Raw genomic sequence first — 25,104 nt, forward strand, 5'->3', positions numbered from 1 at the left:
AGAATAAACACCAAGAGAAATAGCAAAGCTAATGACGTATTCTTCTCGACTGTGGAGATTTTTACGTAAAGACAGTGCTGAAAGTTGCAAAAACATGGATGACTTCAACACAGATGAACATTTATCTGATAGTGGTCTTGAATAATGCTATATTAATACAGAATGTATATATATATGTGGATTTGTATAGGTTTATAGGATATAAATCATTATATATAGTTGAATTAACACTGAATTGTAATTCATTCAAATTGAGCTATGTATTGATAACTCAAAAGGTTTTGCTAAAATTCAAATTGCTTGAAGTTCTTGTAGATAAATAAATCAAAGTAATTATTAACTATCATTCTTATTGATATACAAACATTTTATGTCACTTCATTACAAACAATGTCACTGTTTTGTGTTTGTACTACAATACCTGTTTTTCAGTTTGTTTCCTTATTACAAACTTCTTAATTATCAAATGAATGATCCAGAATTTTAAATCAGTCATTAATGTGAGCCTTTCACTAGCTACAGCTTTCTGTCAGATGATTATGTAGTTCATAACAGCTATTAAATATAAAGTACTGATGATGCATTTGATTTTCATGCAAAATATTTATGATAGATTTTTCAATGATTAATTTGAAGAAATGGAATCATGTTAAAAAAAAATAGTGATTACTTCATTCAAATTTCATCACTCAGTCAGCAATGTAATATTCATTTCATCCTAAGATATATAATTATCTATAATACTAAGGTATGTGAAACAGAAATCAATTTTAAGGCCTCTACATAAAATGGCCAGTCATCTAATGTGATTAAAATCTCATCACACAATGCAGTATTTATTAACTATTTAGAAATCATGGTTTGACAAATAAGGTTAAAAGACTTAATATCTATTTAAGGACAGCTACAGTTACAGAATAAAAATATTCTTAACATGTAGTAATTTTCTTAACTTTTTTGTAGGGGGGTAATATAATAGTTACTCACAAATGTGGTTATTAAGTACTCACTGAGAACTCTTTATCTCCAGTAGTGTATAAAATGATTGCAATTATCTGCAGGAAATAGAGAACTAAAAGAACTGTGACCACCAGGGGACATGTTTGTAACTTCCACCTATAAAAAATACCAAAATTAATAAGTTTTCAAGGATTCTTTTATAGTCAAGTTTTCAAAAAAAAAAAAAAATCTGTATTTGAAAGTTATTTTGCACTTGAACAGTTGAGTACTTTATACTGAACCCATACTAAATATGCAAATCAGCAAGTCATGCAACAACTATAGCCAATATAAAGTTGCAGTAGAACAGCATGTATTGGAATGACATTTTGACATTTGTATTTTGCAGGTAACATAACTTGAAAATTTACCAGTTTTGAGGAGGATAACGTCACTTTCTTGATGGTTCTAATTCCACATTGATTCATATTCTTTTAGTTTTTTGAAGGGATGTTCTTATCTCGAACACATTTTTTATGATGTGAATGTATGCATATTTTTTGTTGGAAAGAGATGTTATCCTCCTCAAAACTGATAAATTTTCAAGGGGAGCTATAGCTGGGGCTATGGTGACAAAAGTATGGCATCATACAATAGGTGAGAATCCATGCAAAAGTCAAAATCTAAAGCTGTCCACATTCTTCAGAATTAAAATTAGTAAACATTGCTGGCCACTCTATGAACTTTTGCTGAATACTTACTAATTAATTTCAATGAAACAAAATAAATTATTCAGCCCATTTTTTTTTTTTTTTAGGAAATAAATATTTTAAACAGGGTTTACACAGGTCAGTCAAGCAACTTTGTGAAGCATTTTTCAGTATTGGAAATCTGTGAAAATTACTGGTTTTTATGATGAAATTTTGGACAAATCTTTGGAAGAGTAACTCCAACACCTTCACAACCCCCATTTTTAATTTATGACAAACTGCAAACTAATTTGTTTTAGTTTTGTGAAAATCAAGCCCTAGAAAAATGTGACTTGCAAAAAATGGCAAATATGCTATTTTGGTGATACTGATCAGTGACAAGCTTTAAACCAAATACTTCAATCTGTACGGAAAGAGATGTCATGTGACTATCGTTGAAATTATATTGTTTATATAAAAGAGGCTCCAGACTCATTTGGTACAAAATAATAATCCTAGAACTGCTGAAAGGACAAAGAATGTGAACATATTAGAATTTTGTAACTGATCTTCAGCATAAATACTTAAAAATTAATTAACACAAATTACAAATTTTTTGTTTTTTTTATCTCATCTGATATTTCTCATAAATTAATTTTAACACAAGTTGGCAATTCGTAGACTAAAAATATGGTATCAAACATCAAATATGAGTACAGAATAAGAATTTTACAAATACGTAGTGCATATAGAATGAAGACTAAAAAATACACAGTATATTATAATATGTATATTTTATGTTGTATATATTGAAAGATTTACTCTAAGAAAAAAACAACAACTCACCATCTGAAAAATACTGGGAACAATAACAACCTTAAGATCCCAGAAGATGTAGCTGCAAGCCAACTGTGTTGTGGTTTAGCCTTTGGGAAGTAAGAACCTAGAAATCAGAGTTTAATATGAAAATGATATGGATGTGTGTATGAGTTTACTGCAACTGTTAAGTAGTTGTAAACATCTCCGAGGGATTTCTAACATTGATTAATGCTCTATCAAAATTGGTAGATACGATATTCTGTATATCATTTTAAAAAACTATTATGATGCATTAAGTTATAAAACATACAAATTACTACAAATTGATTACTTGTCAGTTTTTAAACCTCATATGCTAGAAAATTAATATTAATGCACAACAAAGAAACTTCTAGTCTATCTAGGCTGTCTCAGTCTACCAAACTAAACACTACAAAACTCAAAGTCAGGAGGCCCAGCATAGCCAGATTATTAAGGCACTCAATTTGTAATCTGAGGGCTGTGGGTTCGAATCTCTGTCACACCAAACATTCTCGCCCTTTTAGCCGTGGGGGTGTTATAATGTGAGAGTCAATCCCACTATTCATTGGTAAAATAGTAGCCCAAGAGTCAGCAGTGGGTGGTGATGACTAGTTGCCTTACCTCTAGTCTTACACTGCAAAATTAGGAACAGCTAGTACAGATAGCCCTTGTGTAGCTTTGTGCAAAACTTCAAACAAACCAAACCAAAGTCAGGTTTTATCATTAAAATACTAATTAAACTTTTCCTTACACATGCTTAAATTAACTGTATCTACTACAGCTTAAGGCAAACCATTTCAAAGACCAACTTAAAGTTGAAAGTAACTCTTATCCTGTCAAAGTTTACAATTGTGTCCTCTGGTCTTATTATTCTCACCATTAAGTATAAAAAAATGATTCATAAGCACTGAAAAATTCCCTCAGCAATGTTAAACATCTTCATCAGATCCCCTTTAACTCTCTTTTGTCAAGATAAAACAGATTTTAACTGTCCTTATTGACACCCTTTTCATTCAAGTAGCCCTCCCCTAAATACACTCAAACAATTCAGGGAGCATTTTTAGCATGGGCTTAATGATTGAACACAATATTAAAAATTTGGCCTTACCCATGTCCTATAGAATGATATTTTGATCTCTTTAGACTTGTTTTCAATATTTTTGTAAATACATACTAAAACCGTATTTGCCCAACCACTAGCAACAACATATTGCTTGGATGGCTAAAAGACTGATCAACCAAAATACTAAGATCTTTTTTTTTCCCATAACACTATAATTTTAATGAAAATTATATTCACAATTCTAACTGTAATATCTTACATGCATTATCTTGCATTTATTATAATTAATCATGGTTCGCCATTTATTTGCCCAACTCACCAAATAATCCAAATCCTTTTGTAAAGAAGCAAAATCTTCCTCAAAGCTAGTAAAATCAAATATGCTATTGCCATCCACAAATTTAAATAATTTATTGATTATTCCTTCCTCTATATCACTGATGTAAATTGAAAAAAAAAAAGGTTGTAACACTGAGCCATAAGGTACCTCATTTGTGGTTTTAATACATTTATGACAACCTATTTGCTTTCTTCCATTTTGCCAGTTTTCTAGACAAGGAACCAATCTATCCCCCACATACACACAGATAATTGTTTTTATAGGTCTTTCAAGTGACACCTTGTCATATGCTTCCTGAAAACCCAAACACACCACGTACACACCTGTACCCTCATCTACACAAGCAGTAACTACTTCAAAAAATGTCAAAACATTAGTAAGGCAAGATGTTTCTTTAATGAAGCATTGCTGACTGTATAACAAAACCTTAATCTTTGTAAAAAGACTTTGCAAAGCATATTTTATTGAAATTTTGAAAACTTTTCCCACCAGTAACGTAAAACTAACAGGCCTATAACACTATGTAACACAAAATTTTGTTCCTGGATAGTATGTGTTATTCCTTAATTGCTTTTGTTGTAAAAGTAAAGAAAATGGTCATTAATCCCTTCAAACTTTGTTTCTGTGACCTGGATAATGAAATTCAGATATCAACCTATTTTCTATGTAAAAATGGGCAAATTTGCACATTTTCATTTACATAAGGTCTAAATAAAACAACATATGAATCAAGATTTACATGTATTTATACTAAAGTTATACAAAAATGTTTAGAAGTGAGTAGTTTTTTGAGATTTGCAACTGTAATGTAAATCACTTTCACATATCAGCCCCCAAATATAGTCTCCCATCATGTTTTTGTTATACGCTCCTCAGGTCACAAAAGCAAAGTTTGAAGAGAAAAATAGGTCTTTTCCATTTACTTTAGGCATAAGCAATTGGGAAATAACACTTTCTGCCCAGGAACAATAAAATGTGAACATTTTGTTACACGGTGTTATTACTAGCATAGTGTCATTAGTAGGACAATTTTATAATCTCTTTCAAAATGAAGAATAACATTATTGAAATTCTAATTTTCTGCTCATTTTTCAAGGACTTAAAAAAATAAAAAATAAATCAAGTAGTTCAATCCTTAACTTATTTCAAAACCTTTGAGTAAATATGATCAGGTCAAAACATGCTTTCATTCTTCAAAATTGTTCCCACTTTTGATGAGTACCTCCAACTAATAATTACCCAATTCAAAATAAATAATTCTTTCTCATCTTTCCAAAGTCTGATCTTTTGAAATTAGAAAAGAAAATCACATTATTTCTTATCTCCATGTGCAGGAAAAAAACCAAACAAAATTGAGCAATGATTAATTTCCCCAATATCCACCCTCTTGACTATTTCTTTACTGGAAGTAAACAATTAAATATAAAATAGTATTATTCCTAGCAAGTTTCCTGATCAGTTGTTGAAGAAAACAATTCTGAACAGTTTCAAAAATCCTCTCTCTCATGATTTGACTCTTTTCTTTATGTATGAAATTAAAACATCCCATAATTATAACCTCATCAACAGTTTAATTGTTTACCTTACTATAGAGTTTTCATTAATTTCATTAGCTTAATAGAAGCAACAAAACCAAGTACTAAACACACACACAATGCCCTCTCCAACAATAAATAACACATGCTCCATGTTTCAATTCTCTCAGCATGGGCTCAGTCAATTTGACTGTGCACTAGCTTAAAGTATATAGAATTAATACTTCTAATTTTCAATATAGTGTGTACATCTTCACAAAATTGGGCAGTCTTTCATTTAGTTATATTTTTTTAGTAAGTATTTTTACAATAAGAATTTGTCCATGAAGATGTTAAGTATTTGTTTTGAATAGCCCATATTCAAAGTAATATTCACATTAAGATTAAAAATAATTTTCCTCATCTTAAAAATATCGAATTTCCTTTGTGTAATCCCTACAACTTCCTAATACACTTAAAACGTTTTTTTCACTAAAAATTTATATTTTATTTATTTTCTCTATCCCATTTTAAAATGGGATTGGTCAATTTGACTAACTTCATAATCATCATAAATAAAGTAAATAAATCTAACTTGCACTTTTTTTTATTATTCTAGAATGACTTCAAATTGTAACATGAAACTACATTCGTTTATCTGAAGTAGCTTTAAGCTCATAACAATATACATCTTTTTATAATTAAATTTTATTGTTTTATTACATTCTGTGCCATTGTAAGTTGTAAATCATTTAGACCAGATGCAGCTACCAAATTACATTACCCAAGAGCTATTATGTGCTGCACACACGCTTGCCTCGTAAAACATTATCTTTTTATTTTACCTAATCTAAACTTAACTAACCTAAAAAACTATCCTTATTTTTACATTTTAGCTAGTTTTATAATAATAAAGTAGTTACTCAATTTTCATTTTTCTCATGTTGATTGTTGAAAAAAAATAAGCCTAATTTTTTATACTAATGATAGTAATGGACTAAATTTTTTATTTAATTAAATAATGCACCAACAAACACAGACTATTCAGATGCAAAAGTAGATAATATCCTCTAACTCTTTAAAATTTTTCTGGCTTTCTAACTATGTAACCAGAATCATTACCTATTTATCCAAGCTAGCTGTTAAGTTTCCAAAGGGATTAAAGGTTGTACTCTGAGTGAAACTGCCACTTATCTGTTTAGAACACAACATTAAATGTAATCTGATATATAAGAGCCTTGACTTTATATTGCTTATAGGTAATATATATATTATAATTATATATATATAATTAAACATAAAACAGAACTATTAACAAATCTTGAAAGAGGGATGTGATAAGTTGGTGTGACAGTAGAATATGGTATTTAATTCAGTAGTTCTGTAATCAAAGAAATTTGAGGGCTATAAGAATTATAGTTTGTCTGAACATTGACAATTTTACAATGAGTAATTGATATTTAGTTTCATACTTTTTCAATGGGTAACAGATAAAACAGAGAAGACAAGATGACCAGAGAAAATATGCCACACTAGTAGAAATTCAAGTTTTGTAAATATTGCCTTGAAAAGTAAGAACTTAAAACTTGTATAGAATTAAAATATGTATTATTAGCTAAGATTTTATGCTGTACTAATTGATATAACATAAATACAAAGTAATTTACTAAAATTTTAAATATAAGACACTAAAAGTTTGTGTCATGCACTGTGAAGGATATCCAGAGCATGAAAGTTAATACCTAGTTCTCAAATTAACCACAATGTCTGGCCTGCTCTAAGACTGCTAGACAATAATGCATCTTCACTATTTAAAATAGTTCTATCAGTTTAAAAAATGAGCTTGATGCAAACTTAACATCATTAACATTTCAAGTTCACACCATAATTCTGATAATAATCATGGAATTATACTGAAATCAATGAACAGTAAAACTACGAAATTTTGAACAGATAACTAGTAAAGAAGTAAAGACTGTCTCTGTGGGAACTATATAACTTCTTTGGTGAAGAAATGCAATTACAAATATATCCACAGATTACTACTGCTCAATTTCCCAGATTTTTCTTATGGTGACTTTAGTAGTGTTCACATGTTTGTTATACAACATTACTCTGAATTCACTTTTAACCATACTTACATGTCATGTAGCTCACACTTTTAACAGCACCAATATGGGTCAAGGGTTAAAGACCACATCAGCTCATTTGTTGACTCACATTAAAATTTTATGAATTACTATTTCATAAATGTAAGTTAATACATTTGATATCAAACTAGAGATTAAAATTAAAATTTTAGTATTATACATTAGTTAATTTCTTAATTTAAAATTAAATATTAAAAGAAATACTAAAAATTTCAATTTTTGTGGGTTGCATGGTATGCTGAATACAGCATTGGTTCAAAATGTGATGTCCAAATACAATGTCTATGAAGTAGATATTCAATTTACTGACACTTACAAGCTGTAATGTAAAATAAGAACCTCTTATCTTTTCCATTTCCTGAAATATTAATATATTTATTGAATCAACCAAGATGGCCCCACTCGCTTCTTAAGTTTCTCAAAATGCTTCCTTATGTACACCTACTTCACCCAATGATGTGTTGTGTATAACCAACTGAGAGCTCAGAATGTCCCATTAGTGGTTTTCTCAGCCTCTGCAAAGTATTTATGTTAGATTCTACGGTAAGACACTAGTGAGCTCAAAATTTCATATATTTTTAAACCCAAACAGTGGTATTCTGAACTGATATATTTGTTCATTATTTTTGTTATTTCAAAATGAACATATAAAACCTAAAAAAAAATTATTTTGCTTCACATCCTCCACATATGAAAATAATCAGGCTTAGCAGCCTACAGCAAGCAGCAAATGCATACAAAGTTCATAACTATAGGAGATAACTATTTACTATATTTACTTCTTTATTTATTATTCTGTGTTCTAAAGAAAAAGAAATTTAATAAGATATTTCTAAATAGTAATAATGTGTGTATATATATATAATGTATTATAACTAAAATGAGACTGTATTTTACAAAAAAACTAGTCCACTAAAATATAGCCAAGACAGATCACTTTGTAAATGCCAGTTTCATATCCTTGGATATGATAACATTAGCCAGGCACTGCTAAAATGTTAATATAATAAAAATAATAAATATATAGATGTTTAATGTAATAAAATTAAAGCTATTTAGACTAAACAGTTGTGCTTTTATGTTATAATCTGTAATCATTCTAGAATGAAAAAAGAAAAATATTTAATTTCTAAATTTTATGATGGTTATGAGATTGGTCAAATTAACCCAACCTTTAGATACAATAGTGAAAACGACAAATAAAATATAAAGTTTTATCTAGAAATATGCTTGATAATAATCTGGAAATTATAAAAATTTTGCTTTACATTTTGAAAATTTTCTGATGCATAAAAGTATTTCTAATACTAAAAAAATCAAAATGACAACAAATGTTGGATAGTCAACATTTGAAAAGAAAACAAGGTACGAGAAAAAAAAAAGAAATCTTAAAACTTAATAAAAGAATACACATACAAAAGTCTTGTAATGTTTACTGATAATATGGCAAATTTCATGAAGATACGCATATTAATTTAAAAGTTTCAGCATGAACACTATAACAAGCAAAAATTGGTTATGAGGTCAGTCCATGGAACCAAGTCCATGTTAAGAGACTTAACACAATATACATTGATATTATTACTAGAATCTAATTTGAAATTACTCAAAATAGTGATACAAGTACATTTGACTCATAATTCTACAAAACATTTCCTATCAACCTTTCAAGTGCACATGCATACTTTAAACATATGAACACTTAACAAATAACCATTATATGAATACCAAAGACAGCTAAAACATGATTATTATATATGAATGCATGTGTGTATACATGTTTTTTCAAAACTGGATGTAGATGTGAATGATAATTTTAAATGTGGAACGTAGTGGGCTTGAGTATCCTTATCTGCTCCTAATTTGTGTTTTTATTAGTGGTTTCATTTCATATGTAACATTTTTGATCAGTGTTGTTAACTCTTATTATAAATGAGGTGTCAAAAATTATTTCTTCCTCTCCTAATATCTATTACTAGGATAAATATAATGTTTCTCACATTATACACAATGTTCTAGTTTTACTTGTAACTACTTTTGGCCTAAGTGTCTGAATTTCTTTTTAAATCCTCCAGGATAAAGTAATATGTTCTCTTTAATTTATTATTTTAAAGCATATTTTGTCTAAAACAAACCTCGAACCAAGTCAACATCAATTAGATCTGCTTTGATTTTAGCTGTCTTCTTGGGTATAGCATTCACTCCCTATGAATGAAATAAAAAGACAACTTTGATATGTTTTGAAGCTAAATGGCTTGTAAAAAAAATAAAGTTGATGGCATACTTTTGTACTTAAAAAAAAAATAGAATAATTTAATTTATTCATATCTACTAGATTTTTTTTATGTAGAACTACTTATAAATCACACTTTCTATTTACAATATCAATAATAATAATAATTTTCTTGCATCAATAAACAACTGTCATTATTCTCATAACATTCTGGCTTTATTTGTAACTATTTTTGGCCTAGTTGTCTGAATTGTTTTTAATGTCTTCTTCCTGTTTAACGTACTGCAGTACAAGCACTGAAGAACAAAAGTTGTATCAATGGTTTGTTACTGACACCAACACTTACATTATAATAACACAAAGTTTTGGTTTAAAGAATTAGTTTAATAACTATTTACATAAGGTAAGACAAAAAACAGCTTTATATGGGTATTTAAAAATTAAGTTATCACCATCATATCATACAATGTTTAATCTCAGGAAAAAAAAAAAAGACATATTTGAGCCACTTATTCAATCTTTTACTTTGTTTGTTTGTCACAAAGTTAATGGGAGTCTAATTTCATCATTCACTTTATATACAAATGTGTGTATTTAGATATTTAATATTGAGCATTATTTATTGTTGGGTTAACTCTCAGCCATACCACATTTACCAAAAAAAAAAATCCAATCTAATTTACCAACCAATTAATAAAGGAAAACTTACCCGAAGAATACGTTGTTCAACAGATTTTTCCCACAGTTGTTTATCATATGCTCCAATCTTAAAAAATAATGATACACCTATTTATATATATTTGTTAAAAAAATCATTTTCATACATAAACAAGTTGACTTTCTTTTCTAACTCACCATAAAATCAATATTATTCAATACAATAAACTAAATTTCAACAATTTGTTTTGTATGCCTACATGTACTGGGTGAACCAAATAAAACACATTTTAAAAAAATTACTATTTCTCTTTCAGGCTTAGAGTGAAGAACAGACAGTGACATATAAATTGACCACAGAGGGACAGTTTTTTCATCACATAGTACTGTTGGAACTGTAGCAACTGTCTTTTAGATTGTATACTCATTGAATAATTGATAACAAAGCAGATTTTTCTCTCATGTGTATATTTTCTGGACCACTCTGTATTTACCATTTGTTTTCTGAAACTAAATGTGATATTCAGAAAACCTGTGTACAGATAGCTCTTCAAATATCGAATACATTTCACTTAATGAATAATCAAGTGGCCAGAAACAATATCCATTTATTCATCTTTCAAACAGTTGTCCTTTCAAAACTTTAATGGAAAGATTCACAAGCATGCTGCATTCATCATAAACTAGCCTTGAGAAACCTTAACTTCAGACACAAGTCAGTATAAAACGAAACTTTGAAAATTTACATGATGATTAGTGTGTGAAAATAAAGAAATGAAGGCTATCAGCATGCTACTTACATTTCACTGTATTAGAATCTCTTGCAGAATAACCAATATTTCAACTAAATACATTAAATTTTTTTTTGTTTCTTTATGCTATTTCAAGTGGCTTTTGAACCATCAAAACTTGTGTTTATATTGAAATACAGGAATAAATCCAATAAATACAAATGCTGTACCATATGTTCTGATAACTTTGTTAATGAAATAAAGTAAAAAAACTAAATGTACAAGACTAAAAAGAAAAGGGTTGGGGTCACTGATGCTTATTCATGATAAAACTTCATGCACTAAATGAGTTTGGAAAATGTAGTAGTAAAGTTTGGGAAGTTTTCAAAAAAAATGTTACACTATTTTCCAGTAACAGAGATTTCCAGTTTATTCCTGAAGATGGACACATTAAAGAAATGTTGAAGTATTGTTTTAAGAAAATTATCTCCCAAAAAGGTTAAATGCCACCAAGATATGAAGGTTGGTTAAACCATAGTACAAGGGGGACTGACTGAATCATCATGCTCTACAACTTTGTACTGACTCTTGCAAGTTGGATAAGCACACTCATCTTGAATGTGAAGTGAGAAGAAAATGTTGCTACAATGTTAAACATCTTCTAGGATGTTCTTGTAACAATGAAGACTTCTTTTCAGTACAATGAATGGATTAATCTCAAGATGCAAAATATGACTTACATCCAATATAGAATAATCTAACAATTACAACCAAACATTCTAAGAACATTTTGTTCCTTGGAAGCTGTTTCCAGACATATGAATGTTCTGATCACCTTTAGTAACATTTCAAGAGTCCAAGGTATAGTTAGTGTACCCTTACATGCACAAACATATGGTGTTCAAAGTAATGAGGGCATGAGTATTCCAAACAGAGCTTAAAGTTTTTCTGATGTTCACTGCTAATGTTCATACTCTAATCACTTGTCCTCCCATTTTGTTTCCAATCAAATATTTTGTTCTTGCCAGGATCATTATTTATGCTACAGGCTCTACCACACACATAGTCCATGCTGACATCATTTTAACAAATGATACTTCTGGGACATCAGGAATTTTTATAGGTTTGTTTTCACATGCATCTGCCAAAAAGGGAGAACATACTATATTGAACTAAAACATAGCAGAGATGTCTAGTCCTTTTAAAAACAGGTTCTAGAGATTAACCCTTTCAGGATAAGTTCAGTATAATATACACAAGTTCATTTACACATTTACACACATTAAGTATTTGCACTACAGTGTATCTTCACAAAATTCTGTCGACCTTTAGTAAAGATTACAGGTATATTGTATAATAAAAGTCATATTTTTTAATTAAATATATTTAATACAGATTTGTTTATGAAGAGTCTGTTTCATTACTAGTCTGAGTGCAAAGAGTGATTTCATGTTAAGGTTTCATGTTAAGATTAAAAAAAAAATTCCTTGTCTCCAAAGTCTCAAATATCATTTTTGTAATCTCTAAAACCTCCTAAACACATTTCAAATGGTTGTTTTCAGTAAGACTTTATATTTTATGTTACTTTCTATAACTATGTGGGGTCTTTCATTTGACCAACCTTGTAACCATCATAAAAAATTAAGAAATAAAAATTATGCTTTTTCATGCTAGAATGACTACATATCACACAAAAAGTACAAATGTTTAGTCTAAGTGGCTTAAGCTTCATAATGTTATATATTTACATATATACTTACTATTTTTTATTATGCTGACCTTTCAGTCATGCCAAGCTAACATTACATAACTTGCACTGACGTGGTGCATGTGCATGCATGTTGTGTATCCAATAATACATAAATTACCTTTAATCTTCCCTGTCTTGACCGTGTTTTAAAGGACTAGTATTTTGTAACATACAGTCGCATTTCAATTATTATACATTATTATACATTATTACTATTTAGAAATAAATTATTTTACATAAGATATAGAATAATAAATTAAGAAGAAAAGCAAACAATTATCTCTTCTTACTACAGCCTTTGTACTCTGTTGTTGCTGGACACAGGTTTCTAAGTGTTTTACATTTTTTCACATGGAAGACATCAAACAATCATTAGGTTTTATATATATATATATATATACAATTGAAAAACCAAAAATATTGTTAATAACTACACTGATACCATATAATTCCACTATAATATATTAAGCTTAATAGCTAAGATGTATTTAGATTTAAAAAAAACATGAAACTGCAAACTTTTGAGCAGACTAAAGACACAACCTACCTCATTGATATCTTGGATTAAAATAATGTGGTAGCCTTTTCAAAGATTAAAATTGCTGAGAAAACCACCCTGGGGAGATTTTAAGCTGTTGATTGGTTATTCACATCATATATTGAAGTAAGAGTATACAAGAGACCGCTTTCAAAAATAGAGGTAAACAGGACCACCATATTTGATACAGTACATAAGACATATCTCAGCAAAATAAAAAAGATACAAGGTTCTTATTTTATATTTTAGCTTAATAATATGAGTAATTTGAGTTCCTAATTTGTATAAAACTATAGACACAAACGTCTAATTTTCAACATTCTAATTTTAATATTTACATTTAAATAAAGAAATTAATTCATACATTATATTAAAGTTTGGACTATAATATACTATTTTATTCCAAACTTATTGACATAAATTCATAAAATAGTAGTTCAACAAAATGTTAATGCAAGTCAACAAATGTGATAACATGGCCTTTGACCCGTGACCCATTGCAAAAGGGTTATGAAATATAATATGCATGCCCAAGTGTTAGCTTGACTGTTAACAAGAAATAAATCCATTTGCATTAAAGCAGCAATAAAAATCTTTATCCAATCCTTATATATGAATTTCTTTGATGGAACTCAAATAGAAAATATGCATACACTACCTTTTTTTGATACCAATTTAGTGCTTTTCCTAATTCCATCATATCCTGGACATCTACATCACAAGTTTGAGAAAAACAACAACAAGAGGAAAGATCTGTGGATGGAGTTACTGTGTCAAGACAAGCTGAAGATCCTGAAAGGTGTTTAAAGGTGTTTATTATGTCCAAAATCACGAAATTTATATAATTAAAATAACAGTCATTTCCAAAACAAAATATTAAAAATAACATGCTGAAACAAATATGCCAATTTCAGTTTTATCAATTTGCAATTAAAACTTTGTAGGAACCTTCCTTAATAACTCACCAAAGTAAAATAAAAATTTATACTGTTAAAAAAATTTAATAATCTATTTTTTGTATAATTTAAACAGAGTAAACTAAGTTCTGTAATGTCCTATCTTAAGGTAAACAAGTCATATATTTTCACATTTTCTAGCATGTGTTACTTGTTCCTTGATAATTCATTGATTGAACTTTCAGTGAACACTTCCCAAAACAAAAAAAGTACTTTATCTTGTTTCATTATATAGATCTACTTTATACTTCAAAGGCACTAGCTCTTTCATTTAAAATCTATTAAAAGACTTGAAACATATACTCTGAGCCAGATTAATTCACTTTCAATATTATTTTCTATATATCATACAGTGTAAGTCAAAGCTTTCACTAGAACTATAAAAATGTTACTTAACTTATTTCTCCTTAGTGCATATTTTGTACCTAAAAACTAATTACATTTCTCAAGTTCTAGTTTTGGGAGATGCTACACCTGATTGAGGTAGTGTGCAAAATACAGCCAAATGTATTACTTTTTGTAACCAGTCCAGTCAAAGAACTTGTCTGCTGTTTCATGGGTTAATTATATTGTCCTGTTTTACCTGTGCAAACAGGACTGTTTTATTGCTTTCACACAAAGCAGAGAATTTTATGGATACTTATCTGTTTGTAATTGATGAGCTACAGGGAAGATATGGATCCTGAGAAGAAATTATCATTTTCAACAATTAGCTTTCTGTTTTGAAAGGAACAAAATGTGCAGTAAAGTGATGCTTTATCATGCAAGTTTTTTTAATTTTATATGCTAACCATGTATTGCCATAAATTAACTTTATTTTTCAAGTTAGTTTTAGCTTAACTTAATTTCATCTTTTTAACCTAAGGACATGTATGGTAATTGTATGATAACTGACAATGATAACTTAGCAAAAACTTCTTGGCTGAATCATAAAGAGTTGTAACAGAACATTTGGAATAATATTCCAAAACCATACACTGATAAACTTATGAAAGTATGAATACAAGACATACTGCAAATACTAGAACATTGTAAATCTTATTTAACATGTTTTCCTGTAATAATGTATTATACTAATATTACATTGACCATGTAGTTGTAGCAACCTATTCTTTGTGATTGTAATTTAAGTTTGCACAAAATCTATGCATTTACATAATTATTTCTAGTCCTGTGTTTATACAAAAGTTTGTTTTTTCCAGTTAATAAAATCAGTGGTTAATTAAATTATACTCTGCATAGTAGACATGCAATGTCTACAAAACAAAAATATCATTTCAAGAGCAAATACATCAAATTCAAAATGATTGACAAATACACATTTAGTAAACAAACATGTCTCAGTAGTGTGTACCACTGCAATGAGGAGATATGTGAGAAAATGTATGTTGTGCCTGTAACAAATCATAATGATCTATGTGGGCTTTCAAAGTAAGTCACAATGACAGGTAAAGTGAGTTGTAATGTTTTGTCTGTTCTAACCAACCTTGCATATTATCACTCATATACGACAGACTAAAGCTGTCTGAGGTAACACCAGGAATACACTTTGTGGCAATATTCATTGGCAGCAGCTAAAGAATGCATTTCGAGAATAATTTTAATTTGCTAGGGCTTTCACTTTTATCTTGTCCTACTACTAGTTTATAATGTACAGAAATCAAGACTTGGGGAAAGGTGAGTAGACTGAAGACATGAAAATGATAATGATGATAGCTAAGCACATCTTCAATGGAGATCCAGTGTTTGATGCAAATTAACTTCTAAAGAAATGATTCAGTGATAAAGCATTTTTGGCATGTACAATAACAAAAAAATCAGCCTAAACCACTTCACAGTAAATTGAACAGCTACATACTGTATTTAAAATTAAAATTGTTAATGTGCACACCACAATCTCCAGCTCTTCAAAAAATGAGGGCATGGATAGCAGAAACAAATATTACACAAAAAGTGTGAACTGACAGTGTCATCAGAATTTGGTAGTTAAAAGTGCAAGGACAAGAAAGAATACTAATGATAGTGAAAAGCAAGAAGAAAAACTTAGTAAGAATGAAGGATCTAGTGAAGTCAAGTCAACAAAGATAGCTTATGTATTACACTGGACAGAGAGAGAGTGTGTAGTTATTTAGTGAATAGCTAGTAATAGTGGTTAAAACCACTTATTTTTTGTTACAGCTCATCTAAAATATTAAAAAGGGGCAATAAATGCAAATTAAAGGTAATTAAAAAATAAAAGTAGTAATCTTACTCTTGTAATTAGACTTATGTCTTGTAATTTCGTGCAAAACCAAATCTCCTTTCAATAAAAAAGTTAGTAATGCTAAAGAAGTAGTAACATTATTTATACTAGCAATATTTCTGGATGATAATATATCAGGTATTCAATAATAGACTCAAATATGTAAAAAAAAATGCAGAATGCTTTTCATAAAATAATTATCTGGAAAATTACAACACAATATCTCAATTACAACACAAATCTTTAATGTAGTCTGTAAAATCCTAGTTCACTTTTAAAACATTAATTTAAAAAATGTATTTTTTAAGTTTTAAATAATTTTAGTCTTAATTTTATATATAACCTCTAGACAAAAGTTATGTGACTGCCATGTCTTTGAAATATATAAGCATGGTACTATACTTTTCATGTTGTTATTTCCACATACCATGTTCAAGTACATGCATTCTTAGCATTGTAAAAACTAAGCTAAAAGAATAATACTTGGCAGGTGTGCCTTCTTCTATGCATGCCACTGCTAAAATAGCCATAAGGCTTTAAACTGGAGAGACTCTATACCCACACTTGCCTGGAGCTGTCAGTGTTGATGAGTTCATTTCTGTGAAGCAATGAGGTCAAACTGGAATGTTGTTACCCCAAGATAAGCTACTATTTTAAGTTCAGCTATCACATACCACAGACAATACTTTTGAAAACTTGAAACCTGTGTGTAATTATTCCACAAGAAATACTTAAATGCCACCTCTGCATTCAACATCAACATTTGTTTTTTAGTGCAGACAATGTGCTTATATGAAAATTATTTTCTAAGAACAAAGGTACGTGAAAATAAATACTTTATCTCTTGCTTTTAACTGTTTATAAGCAAATTCCATGCAACTATCAAAACTAGAAATATTTTTTATCCTTCTTATTTACTGAACTTACATTTTTAAGCTGTTCAAAGAGCATGTATTTGATAGCATGAGTTAACAACATTAGTACTTTCAAGACTAAACCTATTAAAAGTATTATATATATTCAGGAGATAGCAAATAACCACAAAATTGTAAACATTGTTAAGTGTGTGTTGCACTAAATTTGACACAGAAGGATAAATACATTATATTAAAATGATTTTGAATAAACAAGTCAGCAAGTGATGTGATAACAACAGCTAAATAAATTCATGGAAGAAAGTCATATATCAGAACTTTATTTAGACATTGTTTGCCATTTCATTGGTAGTGTGATACTATCTTAAACTGATCACTTTTTGGAAGGCTTCCTAATAGCCTTTTTTGACACTTAGATCATAAATATATTCAGATTACAGATTTAGCATTTCCAGTATCGGACAATCCTTGGTACTTAATGACATTGGATAAAGAAATATTGATCAATTTGAAATGCTAGGATCATCCAGAAAGAGACAAGTTGTACCCCAATTATGGTAAGCAGTGTGATTTCTCATTAACAACTGAGAATTCACAAACGTAAAAGTCACAGGTTAAGCTCCCTGTGCCCTAGGCAACAGCATACAAAATACCAAAAGATCTCCATTTGGAAATAAGTCCAACAGGGTATGGGTTCACCTAATTAGACTTCCAGTAGCACTTCACATTCTACTTTTACATATATCAAACAGATAGAAAATGAAATGGGTATTCCTTACAATATTCCATATGAAAAAATACAAGTCAAATGGATTATGGGAAGTCACAAAGTGGGAACATTGTACTTTAAACATGACAGCCTTACAACAGTCTTTTTTGCAATGGATACACACTACAAATGTTTCAATAACACTATGTAACAAAATTTTTACTTTTTCTTGTTCCTGTGCAGAAAGTGTTATTTTCCAATTGCTTATGTGTAAAGTAAATGGGAAATACCTATTTTTATCTTCAAACTTTGCTTTTGTAACCTGAGAGCGTATAACGAAAACATGAAGGGAGACTATATTTGGGGGCTGATACGTGAAAGTGATTTACATTACAGTCGCAAATCTCAAAAAACTACTCACTTCTAAACATTTTTGTTCATTTTTGTATAACTTTAGTATAAATACATGTAAATCTTGATTCATATGTTGTTTTATTCAGGTCTTATGTAAATGAAAATGTGTAAAATTTGTCTGTTTTCACATAGAAAATAGGCTAATTTCTAAATATCATTATCCAGGTCACAAAAATAAAGTTTGAAGGGAATAGTGACCATTTTCTGTACCTTTTACAACATAAGTAATTAAGAAATAACACTTACTATCTAGGAACAAAATTTGTGTTACATAGTGTAATTCCTTTAGGTTGCCTTAAGTTCTAAATAGAAGTCAATAAACAACAAACAAAAAATGCAACACACCATATTTTATCTCAAAAGTAAGAAACTGTAGAAATCTTGTAATAAATACAAGACTGAAGTTCAAACTCTATATAATTTCAACAAAAGAGTATCTGATCAAAGTATCTGAAAGCCATTTAGTTCGTTCAAATGACCCCTTCATTCACCAAAATGAGACTGAAAATGTAGCTCTCCACATCCCACTGCTAATTCTAAAATATATTAAACTATTAGCACACGTTAACCTTTACAGAAAAACAAAAAAACAACAAAATGAATTATCATACCCATTTATGCATTTCAAATACAATGTCATTAACACAGAAAACATAAATGTATACCCTCCTATTATTATATGTACAAACTATATTCATGCACAAATAAGGAAATAATTTTTTTGTAAACTTAAACATACAGGTTAAACATTTCAGAAAGAATTTGTAAAACATTGATAGTTGTGTTGAAACAAAGATAGCCATTATGGCAGGTACAAAAGTAATAAATAAATAAAAACAAGAAAATCTCTAACTTAGGTGTAATTATTGATAGGATTCTAAAGCTGTCAGCTAAGTACTTCACTGGTACTATACCAATAAATAGAAAAAAGATTGTGGGTTCAATTTATAAGAATTTAAAAGCTATAGTAAATTTGTATTGTATAAAACTGGTGAGGTTTCATAAAGATTATATATATGTAGTTTTTAAAATATACAAATTCAAATGACTTGACTGTGAGGTTGTAATTGTTTTTCTTCTTTTTAATAATTTAACTATGGATTTTCCTAATTTTAAAATACTAATATAAATGTCACTGAATCTTTATATTACATAGAACTACACACTATCAATAAAATGCATCATAGGTTAATGAAAATATGTACGACTCTTCTTTGATATGTAGTTTCACACAACAACATTTCTCATTTAAGTCGCATATAAACAATAAATGTAAAACAAATAATGAAAGAACAAGTAGAATCAAGCTCATTTTGATTATTTTAAATAATTAGATTAGTTTATTTTTAAGTCTATTTAGAACAATATAACATGGAAAAATATATTAACACTGTAGGTTTGTCTATTAAAAAGCAGTCACTGAGATTGTTATCCCTTGTGTAACCTAAACAATAACAACCTAATACACAAAATAAATTATCCAGAATTCAATTAACTTTATCCAGAATAAAAGGATTATTTTAAGCCTAAGATTATCCAAGGATATAATCATTCAGTCTTACTACAATCAACAGAAAACTTTATTACATGAATTCATATTTCTACTCCAATTTTAAACAACTGTATTTTTTATAAGGTTTTTGGTGGTCTCAAAGATAGTTTAGTGAAAACAATTACACCATATTGGAATTCAGTTTTAAAACCAGAATTAAAAAAACTGTTGAAAATAAATTCTTATTGTGTTCATGCCCTGTGACAGACATATCACAATGATCAAAGAAATTAAGTCTTTGTACCATAGGTGTGAAAAACAAACAGAATAACAGATGTTATACATACTAGTGTAACAAAAAACCTACATTCAGATGCTGGGATAAAAGGCCTTTTTATTCACAGAGGTACCAAATGGACTAATAAATTTCCTCTATTATTTTCAATAATGTCTACAATTACTCCATGTTGAATCATTACCTAAAAAAAAATATATATTTAGAAAATTACCCATGGTATTAAACCACTTGTGTAAAGTTTGGTTCTGATAGCTTATAATTTGGTGTACAAATTCAGAATCTCCCAAGATCTCAAGTGGTGAGAGGAGACGAGGAAGAGAAAACTATGATAGCAGACTATGGTTTAGCAACTCTGAAAATATACTTTCAGACTCCAACACACCTGAGTGACTTATGAGAAGACAGTTCAACCTCCTTTGCAGGGGGCTATGTAAGAAAAACACCCCCAGCCCTGAAAAGCTTGGTTCTGGTCACTCCAAAACTGTCAAAGAAGTTAGCTGCATATACATAAAATGGTTCATGCTGAATTAATATATATCCTTAAATTATCAACAATTAATACTTCTGAGTAAACAAAGCATGTATTTTTTTCCTGTCTCAGTTGAGTCATCTTAAATTATTTAAACTATAACCAAAAAGACAATGACTAAAATGTTTAGTGAATAAGATTTTCACACAGATAACAAGCCTTTTTAACAATGTTTTGTACAAGTATTACTGTTATTTTGTAAAATTAGAGTGAAAATATACAGTTTCTTTTTTTAAAAATGTATTGCAGAATGAATTGCTATATAAAGTTCAGGATTGTTTATTTTTATGTTTAAAATTATGTAGTATTTTGTTTGTATTTAAGTTGAAGCCCACAGGGTGGCTTCACAAGCTGTGTTGTAACAATACATCAATATTAACAATGTATCACAATATTTTTATTGCATTACAATGACTGATACAGTGATCTTCATATGGATGTATTTTTATGTAAAATATTATTGCTGATATAATCTTGATTATGCATTCATTTCTGTGAATATTGCTAACCATATAGTACGTTCATTATTACTATCCTTGCAAACACACCTGCTGCTCGCTGTTTGCAACCAAGGAAGTTGAATACAGGTGGGTTACATTTGTGACAACAGCACTGAAAAGTGTCCTCTGACCATAGTGGAGAAAAACCTTCACATACAAAGCATTCTTTTGCAAATGTAGAATATTAAAATAATTTTATTCCAAGTGTCAGTTTACTGCGGTTGAAAAAAATTTCTTCTCTGAATTCAGAACGTTAAAAAAAATATGTTCCAAGTATCACTTCATTGAGTAGTATAGAACAAAGATATTTTCAGTTTCTTTGCTATACACAAATATACTAAGGTTTAACTAATTAATCCTGAAAGACAACTGCCTGTCAAAAAGATGGGTGGGTGGATCACTGGCTAAAATCATGATTCAGAGTCTATTTTAGGATCTTTATTTCTTACTATTTCTGCTAACTACTTGGATGGCTTCTTCAAAATAATTTTTTTTCTTCAAATTTACTGATAATAACAAAATATTAGAAGGAGCTGAATCTATGTATATAGAGACTGTTTAAGAAAACATACAGCATTAGTGACTAGGCCAGCATGTGAAACATTGGTAACCATGTGGTGTACACTTCATAGCTTAAATGTTTGTTAAATCAGTATACTGAAATAGAAGATTATATTGATAGTTGAGTTGATGATTTTAAGATTTGGTTGAAAACTGAAGGAGTGACTTGGTAGTCTAATTGTCTTTTACTTTGCTTACTCTGATGACCTTATCCTGGTCATCTAATTGTCTTTTACTTTGCTTACCCTGATGACCTTAACCTGGTAGTCTAATTGTCTTTTACTTTACTTACTCTGATGACCTTATCCTGGTAGTCTAATTGTCTTTTACTTTGCTTACTCTGATGACCTTATCTACATTAAAATTTATATTTACATTTGTCTGGCATGTTCACATCTAATGCAACCAATTTCTGTCACTAAATACATTAGCAATCCACTTCATCCTATCTCATATTTTTATTCCTAGTGCCTAATTCTGTTAAAATATTTCCATATTAAAAAATATTTCATCTTTAAGTTGTTAATAGCAAAATATATTAGTACTCAATGTTTGATAATACTTCACATCTTATGTATTATGTAGTATAGCTTACTTGATATAGACAAGGACAAGCAGTTTGGGAGAAGGTACTCATTCAGGCTACTACTTCTTCTGCTCAAACAGCTAAACGTTGGACACGTTTGTCCAGCAAGAATTTGAATTAACTGAAACAGTGTACATCATCAGAAAAAGCATTTTATGCATTCACACCTCTTAACAATAAATTTGGCTTAAGAATTTATGCCTAGAATTAGAAAAATTCTCACTTCTGACTTAAACATTAAAATAATTCTATCCTTCATACATTATGAGGTACTTTTAGTATATGACACACTGAACTTGTGAACTCTTCCAAATTTATATCATGTGGAAATCTCCTGAACTGTTGTATGCTGGATCAGGTTATATTTGTGATAATTACTTTTATATTGGTAACTTTTTCAATTACAATGTAAAATATTAAAATATGTTTTATTAATGTACAAAAACTGAATATCAAAAGGATATTTTTAATTACTTAAGTAGTTTTTGATATTTTACTATAGGTATCAACACTAACACCTGATTCATCATTTGGAAATTACTATTTTCTAGAATTAGCCAGATTATTATTAAATGAGTACTGATTTATTATTTAAATTGTTTTACTCAATCATTAGTGTATAAAAAAGTCACATGATTCTATCTTTCTAATACCTATAGTATACATGTTATTTTGTGCAAACATCATAGGGATATAAGCCATGGGTCTAAATATTCCAGATGAGATCCTATGGCATAACTATTAGACTACCTCGCCACCAGTCTTTAAACATATCACTTCTAGCCTTGTACAAAATGTTTTAGGGTTTATAAAAGTTTTAGTAAACCAGTCATGCTTCTTAATAAAATTTCTATATAAAATATTGTTCATATATTCTGTTGTCATATGCTTAAACTTTCATCATACATGAATATTCTGTATATGATATTCATGACAGTGAAATATGAGGTACATTTACAAGTTACAGATATAAGTATACCTGATGTTCTGATTAAACTTTATTCTAATACTCAAAAGTAACTACTACATTGTGTAAATTAAACTTATAGTGTATTCATATATCAAACATATATTATTATTATAACATTTTTTTGATTTATTATAATTTTCTTAATTCTATGCAAATATTCCTTCAATTTTATTTTCAGATTTGTACTTCGATAATTTGTAGTTTTAAATGACATATTTAAAAGGCTCTTTTAATTATCTTGCTAATAAGGTTTTAATTTAATCACGTGCTTCAAAACTCATCACCATCTCAATCTTCCACTTGATTATTAACTCTTGTTGAACTTGAAATCGAAAGATTTTACTTCTTAGCGTAGTTGCACAACTGTACTTTTGTAATTGAAACCTAAAGTTGTACTTGTAGTTAAATACCTTATAAATTATATTGTATAAAAACCTGTTAAAATTGTGTAAATTATTAACTTATATACGTTGGCAAATTAAATTCGAAGTGAATTGTAATTTCCAATGACAAATACATCGAACTTTTAAGAGAGATACAAACAAAACACAAGAGAAACAGCTGATTGCGCTGTAATTCAGCTTCACCAACAACAACACAATGGCGAAACGTGAGTTCTTTGACTGATAGAAGAAATAGTTACAAGTTACATACAACATTATAAACACGGAAAAGTCCTTTCAGTTTCACTATCGATAAGCCTGATGAAATTATACAAGCAACAATTCAAATTTCTGCAGAAGTTAAAATGTTTTAAATTTATACAAGTAAATATATTAATTTTACCTTGTTCAAATCTCCAAACTCCAGTGTTACTGTTCCGTCCTTTCAGCCTTCGTAACCATACGTGCAACGCTTCTTACGTCACGTGACAAAGGAAGCAGAGCAAATGGATTATTTGCGCATGTTAAACATCATTCGAACTGCTGACAATCCAGGTAATCAACAAGAATGCGTTAGTTTATTGATCGAAGAAACTCACACCTGTTTGCAGGTTAGAATCAAGGTTACCCAAGATAACTTTGCTGTTATATATTTCAGTCTTCGAAATGATAAAAGCAATGGCGAACCTAAAGTACATGACACGGCTTCGTAAAGAAATCTCTAAAAATAAGAATTTCAGTTCAATATCGTGTTTGGCATCTCAATAGCATTGGCAAATTCAATATATAAATTATTTAAGCTAATATTTTTTATTATAAATATTAGCTTAAATAATTTATGTATGTAGTTTAGTATACTTAACTACATAAATGTTTACATACGTGTTTTACACTAACTACATAAATGTTTACATACGTGTTTTCCTCATAAATTATGTAAACTGTATTAGATTAAATTTCACATATTTTTCATGTTTAAAATCGTATTAGATACTATGTTAACATATAGCTATGATTATGTGGCCTTTCCTTCTGCGTTGTTTTTTTTCTCCTAAAATTAATCAATTTCTTTAGGTAAATATATTTTAAAAATAAATTTTCTTATATAAGACATCTGAACTTGGTTTAGAATTTCTAAACAACTT

The 25,104-nt window shown here is 29.1% G+C and overlaps 1 protein-coding gene and 1 long non-coding RNA gene across 11 annotated transcripts in view; one reads left to right on the plus strand and one right to left on the minus strand.

Moving 5' to 3' along the window:
- phtf (putative homeodomain transcription factor) overlaps window positions 1-24,678 on the minus strand; it is a 53,722-nt gene extending 29,044 nt beyond the window's left edge. For 3 of the 10 annotated variants that reach the window (XM_076471191.1, XM_076471192.1, XM_076471188.1), the window contains exons 1-7: window positions 24,363-24,677; window positions 22,616-22,727; window positions 14,103-14,236; window positions 10,478-10,534; window positions 9,671-9,740; window positions 2,475-2,571; window positions 1,011-1,116 (exon numbers count right to left, since the gene is read on the minus strand). In XM_076471191.1, coding sequence (XP_076327306.1) covers window positions 1,011-1,116; window positions 2,475-2,571; window positions 9,671-9,740; window positions 10,478-10,534; window positions 14,103-14,144 — 372 coding nt within the window. In that variant the 5' untranslated portion in view covers window positions 14,145-14,236; window positions 22,616-22,727; window positions 24,363-24,677. Of the gene's footprint in view, window positions 1-1,010; window positions 1,117-2,474; window positions 2,572-9,670; window positions 9,741-10,477; window positions 10,535-14,102; window positions 14,237-20,812; window positions 20,928-22,615; window positions 22,728-24,362 lie in introns of all 10 variants that reach the window. The other 7 variants (XM_076471197.1, XM_076471196.1, XM_076471195.1 and 4 more) reach the window with 5 other exon arrangements.
- LOC143234115 (uncharacterized) lies at window positions 17,190-24,010 on the plus strand. Its single transcript, XR_013018519.1, has 2 exons — window positions 17,190-17,460; window positions 20,708-24,010. It is a non-coding gene; the product is annotated as an uncharacterized LOC143234115 (long non-coding RNA).
- Window positions 24,679-25,104: the final 426 nt, after the last annotated feature.

Source organism: Tachypleus tridentatus, chromosome 12 (assembly GCF_004210375.1).
Source record: "Tachypleus tridentatus isolate NWPU-2018 chromosome 12, ASM421037v1, whole genome shotgun sequence".
In the NCBI taxonomy this organism is placed as follows: domain Eukaryota; kingdom Metazoa; phylum Arthropoda; class Merostomata; order Xiphosura; family Limulidae; genus Tachypleus; species Tachypleus tridentatus.